General features: G+C 39.6%; 1 protein-coding gene across 1 annotated transcript in view; it reads left to right on the forward strand.

Annotated features, from left to right (window-relative positions):
- The window catches only part of CRYBG3 (crystallin beta-gamma domain containing 3), an 81,864-nt gene that overhangs the window by 17,422 nt on the left and 46,167 nt on the right, over positions 1 to 18,275 (forward strand). The window contains exon 3 of the mRNA XM_038146758.1: positions 8,607 to 9,034. Within this exon, the coding sequence (XP_038002686.1) occupies positions 8,607 to 9,034 (428 nt within the window). The remainder of the gene's footprint in view (positions 1 to 8,606; positions 9,035 to 18,275) is intronic.

The raw sequence follows: 18,275 nt of genomic DNA on the forward strand, positions 1-18,275 counted from the left end.
TGAAACAGGGTGTTTCATGGTCCCTGGATATCCTTCCTGTAGCAGTGCGTGGAGAAAATAACCCATTCTTCCATAACCCATTAGGAAGGAATTCTTAAGCATCTCAGCACAGAAACCACCATGTGGGCTCTGTCAGGCAAACCCAAAAGTTCCAAAAACTATGTGCAAATTTGATACACCAAATGTATCATTTAGATTACAGTATTTCAGTAGCATCAAGTATTCTATCATTTGGCCCATAGACTCAAGCCTGAATTAACTGGAGACAGTCTCAGCCTTCAGAGAAAACTCAGGGGCAGAAAGTACAGCAGAGATTATCAAGTCTGCTCCTGTGCCCCAAGGTGAGATCTCTGTATCTATGTCATACCTGATAAAAGTTTGTCTGACTCGTTCTCAAAGACCTCCAGGGATGGAGATCTCTTAAGGTCTCTCCAACCTCATCAGACAACTGTTCTACCAATTTCATAGACCTTATAATTAAAAACCCTTTTTCTTAACATGCCATCTAAAGCTTCTGTGCTACAAATTAAACCTGTAGCTAATTGTCCTCTGACAAGTATTCCTGTACACTGTGAACATGGAAAATAGAGATTATTCTGTAGCTCGGCTTTCTCACATGAATTTCGTTTCAAGGTAACATAAAGATGGCTGTATTTAAGCAGGAGACATGGTATTAAATTTTGATGGCAAGGACTGCAATTATGTGATAAGATGGAGCCAGCTGCTTTTGGAGTTGCAACGGGTACAAGTTGGAACATGGGGAATTCCAGTCACCTATATGAATTTACTTTTTTTTTTTTTTCCCTTTACTGTAAAAATGGTCACATATTGACACAGTTTGCCCAAGTGAGTTGCGGAGTCTTTAGGCTTGGAACTACTCAAAACAAAGCTGGATGAACCAGAGCTGCTTTGTGCAGGAGCACAGACTGCATGCCCTCCCCAGCCACATTCCTTTCAGCCTAATTTGTGCTGTAATTCTCTGTCACAAAATTTTTCATCCAGTGTGCCAATTTACACAAGACTTTTTTAGAAGTCCATGAACTTGCTGGATATAGGTTGCTGTCCCTACTGAGTGTCCCTTATTCTGACTATAGTTTTAAGTTTTACAAAAAAGTTAGAAATTAAAATTAAACCTAGAGTCTTAGTTAACTACATACCGTTTTCCGTATAGCATGGGGTGGGGATTTATATTGTGATAGTTCTATTTTATATTGATTTTATTTCAAAACTGTCATAATTTTAAATTTCATCACTGATTATCTAAGTAGTGTCTGCTCAGGCTGTCTGTGAATTCCTGCTAAATTCCTGACTTAATAATTAGAAATCAGATAGAGGAATGCTTTTTCTTCTGGTAGTCAGGGGAGATGGACTATTGCTGCCAACCATGAATTTTTTAAAAACCTGAGGGTTACTTTTAAAAACTGTTGCTGTCACTGTCCACAGCAACAAATGAAAGATAAAACAAATATTGTTTTCTACCATCAAGATTTCCCTTGTGAAAGCTGAAAGCAGATATTTTTTTCCTCAGCCGTGATGTAGACTTTTGCTGAAATGGAGTTTTATAGGTGGTACCTTTTAGTTTCCCAGGATACTTTGTTAAATTGATGGTTGATGTAAACAGCTGTATGTGTTGAGGGAGATATTTCAAGATCATCCCATCTAAAGTTCTGGTAAATTCCCTTGTCATATTGAAGATTTTAGAAAGAATGATCTTGAAATGTGCTTCCCTCTCTGCTACTTTACTTCTTCAAAGAAGGGATCATGAGCAGGGAACTTTGTTTCAGGATGGGTGGGGGAAAAAAAGGCTTAAACCTTGGTCTGTTTAGCTTAGAAGACCAGCAGACAGGTGAAGCAGAAGTGTGATGCCAGGTGCTATAATCTGCCAATAGAATGTAAGTGCAGGTGGAAGTCACACTGTCTCATCCCAGTGTACTGTCACCTTCTCCTTTGAAAAGGTAAATTTCACCTTCTTTTTTTTTTTTTTTTTTTTTTTTTTTTAATCCAAGCTTCAAGAAATTGCCAAGTAAAAGGGAACAAAAATTGTTTAATGTTTGTGAAAACATATTCATTAAAAGGCAATGAAAGTGTAGTACTGGAAGACTTTGGGGGAAAGAACAGAAGTAAAATAGACAATTAAATTCTGTTTGCTCTGGCTCCACAGTAGCCTTTGTAGTAATGAGGTGATGGTTGCTTACTCAGAAGTGAGTACCAAGTTTTAATCTTCAATCAGAGCTTTAAAATAATGTAATGAGAAAATTCAGAAGGGAAAATTTTTGAGCAGCTCTGCAAATGTAGTGAAGAGAAACTTTTAAATTAAAAAGTTAATTTGGTCATTCTAGAAACTTTCACTGAGTTTAAAATTCCCTGTGAAGGTGTCCCAGCAGAAACTTTTACTTCAAATTGTGCCTCCTTTTTTCTGCCTTTTCATTTGAAATGTTCATCCAAACCACTTTATCCGTTGTTCTTGTCAGGGAATGTATCTCTGGATACTTCCTCAGATTTTAGGAGAATACTGTAGAATTTCAGAGAATGCTTGTTTCATCTTTTCTTTCCTCATCTGACAAATTAAATATACATTAATGACTCCTTGCTGTTTCAAGAATTCAAATGGATAAACAAATTTTTAAAGTCCCAGTGCTGAACTTTGAACAGATGCTGTTTTCTTTCCAAATGTTAAATAGTCATTGACTTTAAATAGGTTTATTTTTTAAAATGCAAAACTGATACAGTTTAACTAAAAGTCTCTTCCTGTTGTTTAACTTTTACTCCTGATTATGATGATGCCATGATTTCATTAGTTTTCTAGTTACTTTTGTCTTCTGGGGTTGCCATGACCTGATTTTTTTCATGTCAAATCAAGCAGAGAAATGAGGATGTGGAAGGAAAACTTCACAGTATTGAAAAGCCAAAATATTCAGGTTAATTGGGTATTTGTAGTGGTACTGAGTTCATAACTTTAAGTTAAATTCCCCCAAAACCCCTTGTCACTCTTTGTTCCTTTTGGTGTTTTTTTTACTTTTTCTCATTAGTTAAAAGGTGTGTTTTAGTAAATACTAAATAGTTGTTTATAATGATGGACTTCCCTTACATCTTCTACACCACCACTCTAATTACTGGCTTAAATAGGAAAAAAACCACTTTAACCATGTGTTTTTTCAATCTGTTTGGCTCATGAACACTAACAACAGTGGACTTGTAGGGGTTCCTATTGTGTATTTCACTATCTGATAGTACATTTGCCTGAATTTTTCTTAATGCCATTCTAATTTCCTTAGAAAAGCTTTGTTCTTAATCTATGTCTCACTATGTCCAATAGTTTTTCATTAGGTTTCCATATGTAGTGCCTCCTGTTGGTTGCAAAAGCCTAAAAGATTTTCCTCCCAGTACTTAAAAAACAAAAGCTTATTTCACATGTGGATTTAAGGCACCTCAGTATGTCCTACTCACTGAGAAAGAGTGGGAGATTACACCAAAGATGCTTTTACTTCCCAGAGAAAGAAAATCTGTTGAAAAATCTGCATTAATGACTCACTGTGGTGATGAACTAGCCTGCCACCAGCCCTAGCTATATCACAGTGGATTTTGCTTAGCACACAGAATTTATATACTGTGTCAGTGTTCAAACTGAATGAGATGCTCATAATTGTTAATTGAAATGCAGCCATCTCAATGGTGTTGAAAGGTCAAAGCTAAGGCAAGGAACAAGATTAATTTTCCTGTACTGTATGTGGCAATGCCTACATGTGCTACTTTGTGTGCCCAGCACTTCAGCCTGAAGCTGTTAATTAATTTCTAAATGCCAGAAAACAGAAACTCAGGAGTAGCGCCATGACCCCTTCTCAGATCAGGATGTTGGGCTTAAATGACTTGTTGGAAGTCCCTGGGGTAAATTAGGATGATCCTAACTTTCTGATGGCAGGCCATCTTCTCCGACAAGTGCAGGAGAGATGAGGTGGTAGAAGGGTGTCTGTGCAGGAGGCAGGATGTTCTCCCAGTGCCGTGGGACAGGCAGCCTGAGAGGTCCCTGCGCGGATGTCTGGAGTTTCTGCTTCGTAATGAGCATTCATTCATGGGGAGGGAAATCCCTAATGTCTGGCAATTGTGGCTGCAAGCTAACGCTTTGTTCACAGAGATCTGTGTTGTAATGCTGGTAATGTTTTCATTTCCCTCATTAGGGCAATAAAAGAGGTTGTATTTTTGGCAGACGACGTAGCCCTTGCTAACTGAGAACCTCTGACAATTCCAACTTCAGCCACACAGCTGCTGAGAAAAGATGCTTTACAAGGGTGGTCACAAGGGTTCCCTGCTGGGCAAGAGGTGAGGAAAACTGAGGTAACCTGGCAGGTTACCCTCCTCAGGGCTTCTGTGCCAACTCGGGGGTTGTTCACCTGGGCCTGCCGGCCGAGGTGCAGCTGGCCGAGGGCAGGTGTCCGTGCTGCAGCCTGGAGTGGATTACAGCCTGGAGAGGACAAATCAGCTGGGATAACAATCCTGCCTGAGACGTGGCATGGGGGGCTTGTCCCCTGAGCCCCAGCTGGGAGGCTTCAGTGCAGCAAAGTGGGAGTGCGGTGCCCAGACAGAGCGTCACTTATCGCTGCCGTCTCCTCGGTCACCTGATGGAAGTCATAATCTTGTTTCACACTCTGCCACACCAGCCTGGTTGCATGCGAGGGCACATGCCCATAGGATAATTCAGGTTGAAGGGACCCCAGAGTGTCATCCAGTCCAGCCTCAGTTCAGCTACAAGGTCAGGCCAGGTCACCCAGGGCTTGCTCAGTGAAACTCGGAGGAATGAGTTGCCAAAGGACTAAAAGCTAATTAAAGCTTCATGAAGCATGTCACAAGCAGGGAAGCTCACAGAGAGTGGGAAAGGGGAGGCAAGGGGAAGACTGATGACAGTTCATTAGAAGAGAAGCAGAAAGACAGCACTATAGCAGGAAAATTCTTCTCCTTGCATCAGCAAGGATCTCAAAGAGGATCTGGCAGGTAGGTTTCCATCCAGAAACCACTGTTTTCGTGGTGAACCTTGAGAAACTATTCAGACTGCTGTGACACTGTTAGAGGACTTTTTAAATTTATTTTTCTTTGATTGATGATGTGAAGTAAAGGTAAAACCAGAGTCACTGATATTCCTGCAGTGTTTTGAATATCAAACTGCTCAAGCTTAATTGTGACACAGAATCAAATGCTCTGCAAAGGCTGCTAGAGGCCCTGACTGTTGAAAACTGGTGGGTGTACCAGAGAAAGGATTACTTTATATAAACCCTACACCCTTACCTTTTTGATTTTCCTGAGTGCTCACTAGGGGCTTCTTTCAGAGACAGACTGAGAGAGGCATGGGGAATGATAAGTGAAAGTTTCTGTGATACTGGCTCATGGAATTGCCACCGTACTGCGTGTTCATCGGGCACTGGTGCCTAAAGGCTCCTGCCATGCTAGAGGCTTACTGGCTTTCATAAAGTAAAATCGTGTGCTTTCGTCTCAGGAATTTGAATATGGCACCATCTTAAAATACAAACTTCAAAATCTGCAGCAGGAACAGTGCTGTTTGTATAATGCTTCAGACTTTGAATTGGGATTTTGTGCGCAAATGATGAAATACCAATAGCTCAAGCTGTCTGTTATGGCAAAGTGGAGCAGGGGAGAGAATATATGGAGAGTAGGATTGATTATATTGAAGGGAGGAAAGAAGGATTTGCATAGTTTCTGTGTTAGGACTTAATATCCACATATATCTTCAAATAAGCACAGTGTAAATGTTCTCTGTGGCTTTTTTTCATGCAAGACGCTATTTATGGTTAAAGGTATGGAAGGACCCTTTCATATTACAGCTTCCTGTTCTTTTGATTTACCAAAAGTTAAGTAAAGAAAGGAAGATTAAAGAGGAAGGAAAGTCTAAATAGATTTCTGTTTCTGGAAGCAGAGACTACAAAACAGCTTTTCAAGCAGAGCATAAATTATGCTCACAAATAAGCAGCACAGTCTTTACAAGTGTTATGTCTCAAAGCTGCTCAGAGGAGACTTTCACATGTGGAGATTTAACTATATTTGATGTCTCAGCTCCTAATAGAAAAAAAAAAAACCCTCCACTAGTTTCTGAATACAAATGATTTTAAAAAATGGGCAAAACCACACCAAACAAAACAACAAGAAACAAAAACAATTATAAGACTAAACTGTTGTCAAGTTTTTAATGTAACAATTTCTTTTATAGTTAATGCATTTAGTTGTTAAATTCATAGATATTTTAATAGTTAATATAAATGTTGATAGCTTAAAAGGGTTGTGCAGAGAAAAGAATACGATTTATGTGCATTTCCTGCACTGAGGTACTCTTTTGGATTAGACAAATCTGTGTGAACGGTACAAATCATAAAACTACGGAGAAATGCTCTCCTTTACCTAAAGTTAAATTAAAATCTGGCATTGAAGAATGCTGAGGTGTTAGTCAAAGTGAAGGAAGAAAATATGACAGTAGAACTTTGAAGCTGACGTGGTGAATCATTCACTCATCAAATTCTGGAAATAATTATGTTTTCTTGTTTCTGTTTTGTATTTCCTTATGCAAAGTACTCAGTTCCTCTGAGATAAAGTCAATTATTCAAGAGGTTCATTCCAGGCTCATGTGTTACTTGTCTGATACTGAAGACAGCAGCCAGAGCTGTGGCACATGCACAGGCTGCACTGTTGGCATCTTCATTTCCAGGGGTGGGTTTGTGTAGAGTTGACATGTGAAGTGGTAAATCTCTGATCCCACAGGGATGACTGTACCCCTTTGTGATGTGTCAGCTGTTGATCAGAGCAGTATGGGGGGAGTGGTGAGATTTGTCAAAGGTGGGATGAAAAAAGGCCAGAGTTTGACTTAGCTCACTTTTAAAAGTTTACTTAGTAGTTCAGTGTGGTTGTACAAGTGTCTTGCCCATATAAAGAAAATGGACGTTGTGTGGATTTCTCAAGGACAAATTAGTGCTGTTCAATTTCTATCCTCACGATTCCAATAAACAATTCTTTTTCAAGACATGCATCTCTTAATATTAAGCAATTGCATCTGCTCTGTTTTTAAAGGGTAAAAAAGCATTGCTTGAAGTTTAAAGACCACTGCTTCGGTATCACTAAATATATCTTGAAAGTTCTTAAGAAATTGCTGTTCCCCAAGGATGAAGCTGAGTTCATTAAAACAATTTTCATCATTAACATGATCCTAGGGGGCCTATTAACAAATAAGCCTGCTGGCTTATTTAAGATTACTTCAAGTAGAAATAGGATTGGTCACCTAGTGGAAATAGTAGCTTTCTGTGTAGGTGTTGCCCAATTTGAAACAATTACTCTTATCCAAATGTATTGTTGACACAACTAAAATTTGCATAGGACTTTTTGTTCGTGTTCTTTCCCACTCCTGTTGAGCAGGATAGATTTCATCTGAGAAAAGCTTGGGGTAACTTTAATCTGTGTTAATAAACTGGGTTGAATCAGGAATTGAAATTACAGGGTTGCACTGTAAAGATAAAATAGGCAGCAATAGCCTATGGCACCCTCTACAAAGGGTGGGGATGGGGGAGGGACGTGCTTCCCAGAAAACTTCAGGGGAAAAAAACCACATTTGCAGATTGTGAAGCTGAAAATGTGGCTATGAGTGGTGTTTGTGAAGCCTTCCAGTGAAGTTGCATCATCCTTTTGGGCAGATGGTCTTGAGAGAAGTAACATGAGCTTGGGCAGCAGTCCTTGGATCTCTGAGAGGAGCTGACATGGAGGAAATTCAAGGGCATAAATTTGTGAGGAATAGAGCTTGCCTTGCCTCTGGGTGTAGATGCTCAACTGAGTGGAGGGAAGAAATGAACATGTGGTTTGAATGAGGAGAAGCCCTGCCTTGGTGCTCATTAACTTCAGTTCACTGATGGGGCCGATAGGCAGTTCAGAAGGTCAGAGGTGCAGGGCTGGTGCTCTGTAGGACCTAGGCTGTGTGGAAACCAGGGAAAGAGTGCTGGAGACTGTGGGAGACAACAAATCCATTTGGAAACAGCTGTGCAATTGAAGTAGAGCTGGCCAGAGGGTTCAGCATCAAGTTGCTAAGGATAATAGGTGGGATTCACCTCTGAGATGTGAGTTGACTTTGTTTTATCCCAATTCTGTTCTTGGCTGTCCTCGGTTTTTCAGAAGTGCAGAAAGCTGTGGGATGTTTGTGTTTGGCTGTGGGGTTCTTGCCTAGATTTGCAAGCTGAAAACTGTTCTCACAAGCACATGGAGGTTTGTTTGTGAAGCTGTGCTTTCCGAGGGGATTAGTCTGAAGTGTGAAATAACTGTTCCTTGCTTCTTCCCCGTGTTTTTGATGCCAGTTGAAGCAATTGTTACCATTTGTCTTGTATTTTTTTTCACTGCAGCTGCTTTGGGAATATTCTAGCCTGTGTTAGTCCTTTTTTACTTTTTGTGGAATAGGGTCCTCTTTGGTACAAAAAGAGAAGACAACAAGCAGTGGGATTTAACCTTTTTAAATGACAGATCTCCTGAAAGGAATATAATGCATAGGTGTAAATTAAAATCAAGGAATTTGGGAATGTGTGAAAATGACAGGAACCATCATCTTTATGTGCTTTTTGTATTTATCTTAGGCTTGTCAAAATGAAGAGAAGAACCACTCCACAGAAGAGCTTAGCAGTTCTGAAATCCAGGAGGAACTGAAAAAGGCTAATAGCCTTCCTAGTTTGACTCCTGGAAGCAAAACATCACATAAAGACAAGCAACCCCGAGAAGGCTTTTTTCATTTCCTTGGAAGCTTATTTAATATTGCAACAAGATCTTCTTTGGTAGAATCTAAATCCTCTACCTTCCAAGATGAACCCAACAGATGTGAAAAGGATTTACAGAGCACAAATACCTTTCCAAAGGACATGCAGCCAAAGCACCTGAAAATTGAAGAGCCTACAGCTAGAAAAAAAGAGGATTCTGTAAATAAAGATGATGCCATCTTAAATAATATTGGGAAAGATATCACTCAGAATCCTCAAGGAGGCTGGAAACAATCCTCAGATACAGAAAAGTAAGTTTTAGAATTTATTATTAAATATGTTGATGTGTGTGTGTGTGTACAGAACTATGCTGACCAAGTTCAGCTGGCTGTATGAGAAATGTTTGTCATTTCTAAGGGTGGTTGGAGTGTCCCTGACTCGACTTAGTGCAAAACTCCAGTAGCAACTGCCCTAAATAAATGAGCAGGCGAGAAGTCAACTGCAACAAAATATAACTATAAAGAAGTTGATTAGAAGTCTCCTGACTAGATGTGGCATTTACAAATATGCTAAGAAAAAGAAGTGTAAAGAGATTATTTCCATCCATATTATGGCCTGTATAAAGGCTTGAATGTTTGTCCTTTTTATGTCTCAGCAGTTCAATAATTTTACTTCTGCAAGTAAGGTTTTCTCACTTTTAAATTATCATTCCTGATTTATTTGACTGGGTGATTTTTGCTTGTGTGATTTTTATCCCCCTAGTTCTTTGGGGTTTTCCTGTGATGTAAAGAAGGTTATGTAAAGCACTCAATTTCAATTAGCCAAAACATGGAGCATTCTTTATAGTCCTGTAGTATTTTTAAAAGAAGATTTAAAAAAAAAAAAAAAAACAGTGGCAAGGACCACCTTGTGTGTGTTTGAGAGTAGAAAACTTAAAACACTGGCTGTGGTCAACACTGTGTATTACAAAACCTTTTATGACTGTCATAAGCATAGATATTAATTTTCCAAAATCATTTTTAGCGGTTATGTTGGAAATTTGGCTGCATGTGGGTCAGCACAGCATAGATTTGGAGTTAGGTGTGAGTGTATGCCTGTGGTACCTGTCCAGTTTTTGATGGGTGTGTAGAACATGGAGGTGTTTATGGGCAGTGGATCTGCAAGTGATGATGACTCAGGCTTTCAGCATGGCCCAGAATATTTATTTCAAATTTAAGCAGAAGGCAGTGATTGGGAGTAGCCAGTGAATCTATCGCAGTGCTCCAGCTTGCATTGCAGAATGGGAGGATGGGCTCAGAAGAAACACCTTTTTTTTCTTTTAATTTTTTTTTAATTAATTTGAGTTGTGCTCAGTCTGTTCATTGGTGGTATGTGAAATGTTTCATCTCCATGTAGGAGGTCAGAGACAGACAAAATAGCTGCTTGTTGAATTCCATTTCCATACTGGGGATGTCTCCAGCACTCAGCCCTTACCTATTATTTGGCAGAATAATTATTTGAAGCTTTATGTTATAAATGCAGTGGCTGATCAGGATATGAGTAGGTGATGTGATACCTATTTAAGGGAAGTTAAAACTGTATTTCCAGTTTCAAAATACAGTATTTATTTTTTTTTATTTATATTCCATTCAAAATACAGTATTTAATAGTAATACTGGTTGTGTGCTCGTGAGCACTCTGGTTTGGTGTGTGACGTGGTTGACTGGTTTTTATCCCAGACTCTTATCATAGTATCACCCATCTGACTGTGCTTTTTCCAAGCTGCAGCTCAGCACCACCTCTGCTTTGATCAATGCAGGAGAAGAGTTCTCCTCCCCTCAGTTGTTCCCAGGAGAGATCAGGAGCGTGATGTTATTTGGTCTGGTTCCTGGGCAAACTGTATTCCCTAAAACCTGTTGAACAGGCCGGGTTGCTGCATCAGTCTCTTGCTGCTATTTGCTGTTTCTGTAGTATGTCCTTCACTGTCTATGCACAGTTTACAGGGTAAGATGGATCTCATTCCCCTTTTTCTTCTTGTGAATTCTTCATAAAAAGGTAGATTAATAAAATAAGGCATTTATCAAAGTTTGAAGAATTTGGAAAGTGCGGGTGTTAACTCACAGAAACGACCTCTTTGCTCTGTGCAAAAATATTTGTATTATTTTTGTTTTCCTGAAGTCGAAGTTACAGTTGGATTTTTCAATTGACCATCCTTTGACATTGTCCTGTATTGTTAGGTAATCTTTGCAAACCAGTGTAGTTTTTTTTCAGTATAGTTCACATGTCTCATGGCTAGGCAAGCATGAAAGAATGTGTGTTGCTAGTTTGGAGGTAAGGGAGGGTTGGCCTATATAGAGAATGAAGCTTTTCCATGGGAAATAACTTTTTTAAATGGAAGAAAAATTGCAAATTTTTCATTGTAGCTGTTGTAAATTAGGGGAAACATTAAACCAGTCTATGTCCTTTTAAGCTCATTCTCAAAAGTACAGTGTACATTCTGCCCTTTTTGGCTTGGGGTACTAACAAGTTAGACAATCTCTGTGTAACTTTAATTATGTTTTTCTCTGCCTGACCACACAATGTGAACTGCTCTTCTGAAGCAATTAGTAAAGAAAAATTGGAATGACTGCAGGGAAGCAGAGGCTTGCATTGTTTACCTTTCTAAAAAGTTTGAATAACTGGTTTTTTAGTAAGGATAACTGGGTTAGTTTTTTTTTCTTTTATGGAAGTGGTTGTGCTGGATTTGTTCTCTATTAGTTTATAAAAGTTTAAAGGATGTAGATTAGTTTATTCTTTCCAGTACTAGCTGGATTTTTTACTAAATATTAACTAGCTGGTATTCAATTAGCATGGCTAAACTGTAAAAATGCTCTTGGTTGCTGCCAGTTGCCTGAAGAGTCTTCTTGGGAGTGGGTGCTACAAGCACATAAGGAATGATGGGGAGAAGGGGTAAAGACTTAGCACAAAGCAGCAGGAAGGTGTGGAAACCATGAAGAGCAAAGATGATGTGAACCTAAGAGTGATTGAGCCCTAAAAGTCATGTGAGATGTGCTAGTGAGCCATTTAAAGCCAAAGGTATTGGTTCCATTGATTGTTACTTTAAACTGCAATTTCAGCGTTTTCTGTAGAGGCAGGATGCAGCAGAGAACTTTACAAATCCTTGTGGCCACTTCATTATTAATCTTACAGCAGTTTCCTTTGTCCTGAGGAAGATGTAAATGAATTTGTTAATTCTAAACTGCGGTGAAATACTGCATTAGGGACTGTCTCTGGTTAGTGAGGAGGTTGCAATAAGTGGAAGAGGGATGGTTGTTAGATTGCATAATCCCCATTAGAATTGTATAAAAAAAGAAAGCCTAAACCAAACAACTTTTCAGATTTCAAAAACCTACCAGATGGTCTCAGATGCCTCTACTCAGACAACCTCATTCTCCTCATATTCTTAAAGCAATATTTGGTGAAATACAAGGATATCAGAGTGCTCTGACCTGTAAACTGAGGTTAATTTTGCCCTCAGTGGGAGGTCTGGCACTTGGTAAAGACTTGAGTTTCCAGGCCTTGAGCCAAGGAAAGTGGAATTCATGAGCTCAGTCTGTGGAGTACGTGTTTTTGAGGGACAAAATGTATAGGTCACATTATTTATTCCTCCATCACACTGGCTGGTTGGCTCAGAGGTAACGTATAGGTCACATTATTTATTCCTATATCACACTGGCTGGTTGGCTCAGAGGTAATTTGTACCTCAAAGGCTTTTGCTCCTTTAATCCCAACAGTGGCAAGTGGTAAAGGAGGAGCACAAAAGACAAAACCGTGATAAATTTGGCTAAGTCTCTAGACAACAATTACTGTGGACAGTAATTGCAGCACAGAAGATGGGTGAGGAAAGTTGGGCCCAGTCTCCAGTTATTTCATCCCTTAATCTTCCATTTCTCTGGGATGGTTGAAGGTTTCTTTGGCTTGAAGGAAGTGAAAGGGAGCAAGAAATTGCAAAGTAGGGTATTTGCTACTCAGAGTAGAAAAACCCTCTTACTTAGGTAAGATGGCAGCTTCTGGGTGGAATAGTCCCCTGTGGCAGACAGGTAGGTATAAGAGTGAAAACTTTGTGTTTACTCTTGGCCTTTGCACTCCTTAATGAGTTAGAAGTCAACCTTTAACTGATGAAATAAGCCTTAAAAACAAAACCATGGAACAGTAGGTGTGCACTTCACCTCATGTCTCATTGCTGAAATTCTACGTGAGAGAGATGATGATTTTATGAAGTACGTGACAAATATAAAACACAGATTTGCCCCATTATCTTTCTTTCCTATAATGTAACATTCTTTCACTTTCATATATATTGCCTGTCACTAAAAAGCAATGATTTGCCTTCAAAATTGGAAATGGACTTCCTGCAGTAAATAGCTGCCATCGTCTCAAGAATCCCAGTGGTGGTAATCCCAGAGTGGTACCTTGTGCAGGCGACTGAGGGCAGAACTTTGGTGTTTTCCTCCTGCTCCAAAGACATATGACCCACATCTGTTCAATTGACTGCTTGCCATTTGTCTATTTTCCAGTAGATTTTTTTTTTTAATACCCAGTAACAATAAGTGGATGTTGCAAATAGTGGTGTGCAGAACAATCGTGCTTGTGAAACTGTACAGCTTGTTCTGGAGTTCTGCAGGGAGGAGCTTTGTTGCATTGCTGAACATGGCTGAAGAGCAAAAAAATCAAAATTTTACTTACTCTAAATGTTTTGTTTAAATAGTCCTGCTTAAGACAGTAATACCTCAATTCAACAAAATATTTTAAGATCCCATCTTCTTCCTTCTGTTATGAACCTTGTAGATATGGATGTGAGAAAAAACTCTGAACCCCACAACTGCAAGGATTTTCTTACTGTAGGTAGAAAAGGGGGTGGGGGTGATTTCCAAAGCAAATGCTCAAAACATGCCTTAAATTTCAAACCCTACGAAGAGCTAGGTAGTAGGAATAACTTAGTGAGAGCATTGCAAGCAATTCCATTCAGAAGGGAGGTAGCCCAAAGGAGAATGAAATTTCAGTCCATATACAGTTCTACCATGTTATACATTAGTGGGTTCTGTGAGGGCATTTTTTATTATTATTTATTTTATTTCTAGGTCTAGTAAACCTGTTGTTATGCATCTAATTGATGTATGTTAGTATTACCAATTAGTATTTCCCACCTTGCTACTGTCAGCAATTCCTGCCCTTTTATTTTGGTAGAAATACATCTGATAAAGTCCTTCGGGCTTACATAATTCTGGATAATAGATTTGTTTCAGAGTTTGTAATTCTCCTTTGTGTTGCTTGTCAGAGGCAGGCTTGTGGTGATAACAAAACACAGTCCTTAATTTGTCTGATGGATTGTTTTGTATTGTGGTTTTGGTTTTAGTCAGTAGCAGCAACATTCATCTTTCCCTATAGATGCCTTTGGCAAAAAAAATCAAGAGTGAATGAACAGAAATTCATCACTTAATTCCAGGCAGTGGTGTCATCGGGTAATTCCTGAGGAGAAGTGGGGAAGCGCTCTTCCTGCATTTGTTGGTGTTGATTTGTCGATCTTTTGATGGCTTTCTGGCCATGGAAATGCAGTCTTGTTCAGTTGCTGGTGCTCAGGTGGGCAGGGAGTCATTGCTGAGAGTGACCTGCTGCCATTTTAGGAGGGGCATAAACCACCTGGGCAGCTCCACCCTTCTAGGTCAGCCAAATACCACCCAAAATTAGAAGGCTGTCCTGAGGAAGGAGCAGGATCATCCTGCCCTGCTTGGGGAGAACTGTGGAGAGTGGTCACTCTCTGGGCTGTGCTGTGGAAGAAATGCAGAGCTCAAAGCATTTCTCTACCTGCCAGAGAGGGGTGCCTACCCAGAGATGGGATGTGGTCCAAAGCAAAGGTTCTTGTTGGTGCCAAAGCAAAGATTTTTGTGTTTCTGAAGAATGAAACTTTATATTTTAAGAGTAATTCTTAACAGATGTGTGATGCAAAATTGAGCTAAATAAATCAAAAATTAGTTCACTGGATTGTTTTCTCCACTTAACTTTTTTTTTTTTTTTTTTGGTAGGGTTGTTCAACTGTGCAATATATTCAACTGAGTCAAACCCTTTGCTTTTCCTACCACACCTGAGGCTACGCTCTTGCTTGAAGAGTGTAAAGCAATGTCTTGGCTTTGATTTTCATAACATCTCAGAAGAGGCCAAGAGGAATGGCTTTCTTCAGCCTTTAGATGAGAAACTAAGGGGAGACCTCACTGCTGTCCCCAGCTCTTGCACACCAGTGAGAAGCAGCAGCAGCTCTGCTTGTCCCTGCTCCCTGGGAAGGGCAAATCCTGGGCACCTGAATCTCTGAGTGGGGCAGAGGAAAAGGGAGGGGCAGCAGGTAAAGGAGGACAGTTCCCACAGGTATGGGGTAGGAAGGCTGGCTGCTGCCAGGTACAGGGGAAGTAGGGCAAGAAGGGGCTAGGAGTGATCCCTTTGTGCTGGTCTTGGTCTCACAGCCTCTGGTGTTTGGGTCAGCCTTGATGTGTGCTCTCTTCCTTCAGACTCAAAGAATAGGTTTTCCCACATGTGGGAGATAATCATGAAGTACTACCCTAAAGGGCAAGGGGAAGGAAAAACATTCCTTCCAAGGTCACATAGACTGTGTTTACTTTTATTAAAATTGTCGTTGACTCTTAATTGCCCTTATGGAACATTAGCTTTGAAATTTCCTGCAGAATCAACTGCCTGTAAATCACTTAGTCCAATCAAACTTTTGACCTTTTCAAACATACATTGTGACGTCCCAGGACACTAAGTATTTCAGACTGCAGATTTAAATCATGAATCTATCCCCTCTGGCTAAAAAATTTTCTTCCATCTAAGTTGTGTATGGCAACTATTCAGTTAGCCCACAGTGTCTTTTTTCCAGCAAGTCTTTAATTTTTCCCATTTTTTAATACCTTACATGAGCATAGAAACCAGCTGGCTGAGTAAGATGGCTTCCACCAGAAGGTGTTTCAAAGTGACTTTAAGACAGTTGTTTCCAGATGAAGTACCTTAACATAACTTTTTTTTAAACTGTCAGTTAACTATACAGTGGAGTAAAAGCTAAGTGGAATAAAATAAAAATAAACAACAGTGTAATTTTAAGATGGTCAGAGAGGGGTAGCCAGGAGTCACAAGTACCAAATCTAGATCAGTGATTTTCAGCCTGTAGCCTGCAGATCCCTCTGGTAGCTCCCTCTGGGGTCTATGAGAAGAGATTGGAGGAGTCATGCAAGGATATGCTTGTAAAAGCAGCAGACTCCTGGAGTGGGGAAAAAATATCTGGAAGAGTGAGGTAAGAGAGGAACATTCTCCATGGGATGTTTTGGAAGAGGCAGACTGGGCAGCAGTGCCCTGCTGTACAGATGAACTGTACTGCTGGGGGCCTGAGATGCTCTATCAGCCTGTGTGGTCTGCCTCCACCTTTTGGAAAATATATAGGGCTCTATGCTTTCTGCATTATTGTGTGGTACAAATAGGTTTGGAGGGATTGCCATCTCGATGGCAAACACTTGAAAAATGCAAACAATGTGTTCTTTACGGGTGCACTGGAATGAGGCATTTAAGGTAGCAGGTTTCCTCCTGCTTTTGGCCTTCCAAATCAACAACACTGTTTTATAACCACTACCACTTGGGCAAGTTACACAAGATGTTTGTCATATAAGATGTCAGAACATGTTCCCCTCTCCTCTTTGAGTTAGTCCCCCTTTAACTTTTTATATCTTTTTCACAATAGAAGAAATATCTACAAGCACCTACTTTTGACAAATCTAACGTAACTCATGTTGACATCCTCTCTTGTTGCTGTCAAAGTCTTTTGTGAAACTGATTTAAGGCTTTATAGGGAATTGAATAGCTTCCTGTAAGGACAGGAAAGAAGGAATCTACTATTTGAAATATGTGACAGAATGCACACTGGGTTCTTTGTATAATCAGGCTTTCATCTGCATCCTCACATGAGCTGAAAAATATTTTTGCAATGAGTTTTTAAGGTAAATTCTAAACTGACATTTTTTTGGTGATCAGAAATGAAACAAGTCTCCAGTGACACTTTCAGAAGATTTTTTTTTTTTGTGGCACAACCTGCTTCTAAATTTGTTTCATAAGACTTACAGCTGAGTTGCTGGTGCTGCATAGGAACATGGGTTTTCATTTTTTAAATGTCTTGTTGCATGGGAGCATTCAGAATGAATATGCTTCTGTGTTCTCTGCAAGGAAATGCATTAGAACTAAAAGGTCTGCTGGTAAATTTTTTTATAATATGCTGAGTAGCAAATTCTTTATCAAAGGTCAGAGACCCTGAAGTTGCCTTGTCTGTGGAGGATAGGTTGGTTGTGGTTGAAAACAGAGCTCACTGGCAAAAGTCTTAGTAGAGTGAAGCCTGCAGGAGAGCAGAGCTGTGTGTTGGGAGACACTGGCACAAGCTGGGGCCCTGCAGAGGGGCTGGAGCCAGTGCTCCTCAGATTTGGGTTTGTGCACAATTCTCCAAGGGGCAAATGGCTCAGAGTCTTCTGACTTCAAATCGGTCAATTGGAGCATAAAATTCCCTCAGAAGACAAATGGAGAGCAAAAAGAATTGGGAGACATTATGAAGGTTGCCACATAGGCAAAAAATGCTTCTGAGTACATTTTTTTTGTCTGGCCTTGTGTAATAAATTTTGGTTTGGGTGGATATGTAGCTCCAGTCAGTGTGGTTATAGAACCCAATCATGCTGGGTTCTCCTTGGCATCCCTTCTGTTAAATTTACCTATTCATCCCATATCTGGATGCTTTGGGTTTCAGAATTTCTGCGTTCACATGAAAAATTCAAAGGCAAAGTTGGGTACAGAAGACAACTGGAAAGGTGTGTTCCAAGTTTCTTCTGGAATACTGGTTCTCACCACATGTTTGTACATAAATCTGAATTCTCCCCACTGCATATCATACAAAAATATCAACCATGACATAAAAGACACTCAGTTCTTGTCAAGCTATTTATTCATAGTCATGCCTTGGTTTTGGTGAAAATGAGTGTTTGGCATCTTGCAATACCATTTATATGCTCACTTCAAATATGTCATTACAGTTGATCTGTACAAGAACCCATAAAACTTTTTTTCTTATGGAGAAATGATACCAATATGTGTTCTGCTCGTTTTTTTAAAAGAAATTTCATCTGGATTCAGAGCACTTGTAGGCCAACTTTTATTTTTGAGGTTGGCCAAAGTATAGAGGAGCTGCTGGAGTTTGTAAAAGCTTAATAGTGATTATTTAAAGCAGGAAAGGTTACTCAATGAGGTTAATTCTGAATAAGAGCATGATCAGGTCTTACATTCTTAAGACTTATTTTTAGTATGACTGTGACTGATGCTGAGTAAATATACTGCGCTTCAGAACTCAACAAATCCTTCCCCTCACATTTTTAGGATCTCTGAAATTTTAGAAAATATTAAAATAAAATTTTCTGTAGAAAACAATGATTTTTTTTTTTACTACCCATTTTCTCCACTGTGTTTTGGTTTTTTTCACTCAGAAATGTTTATGTTTCTTAGGAGGGTTGTGAATCCTCA

Source organism: Motacilla alba, chromosome 1 (genome assembly GCF_015832195.1).
Source record: "Motacilla alba alba isolate MOTALB_02 chromosome 1, Motacilla_alba_V1.0_pri, whole genome shotgun sequence".
NCBI lineage: Eukaryota > Metazoa > Chordata > Aves > Passeriformes > Motacillidae > Motacilla > Motacilla alba.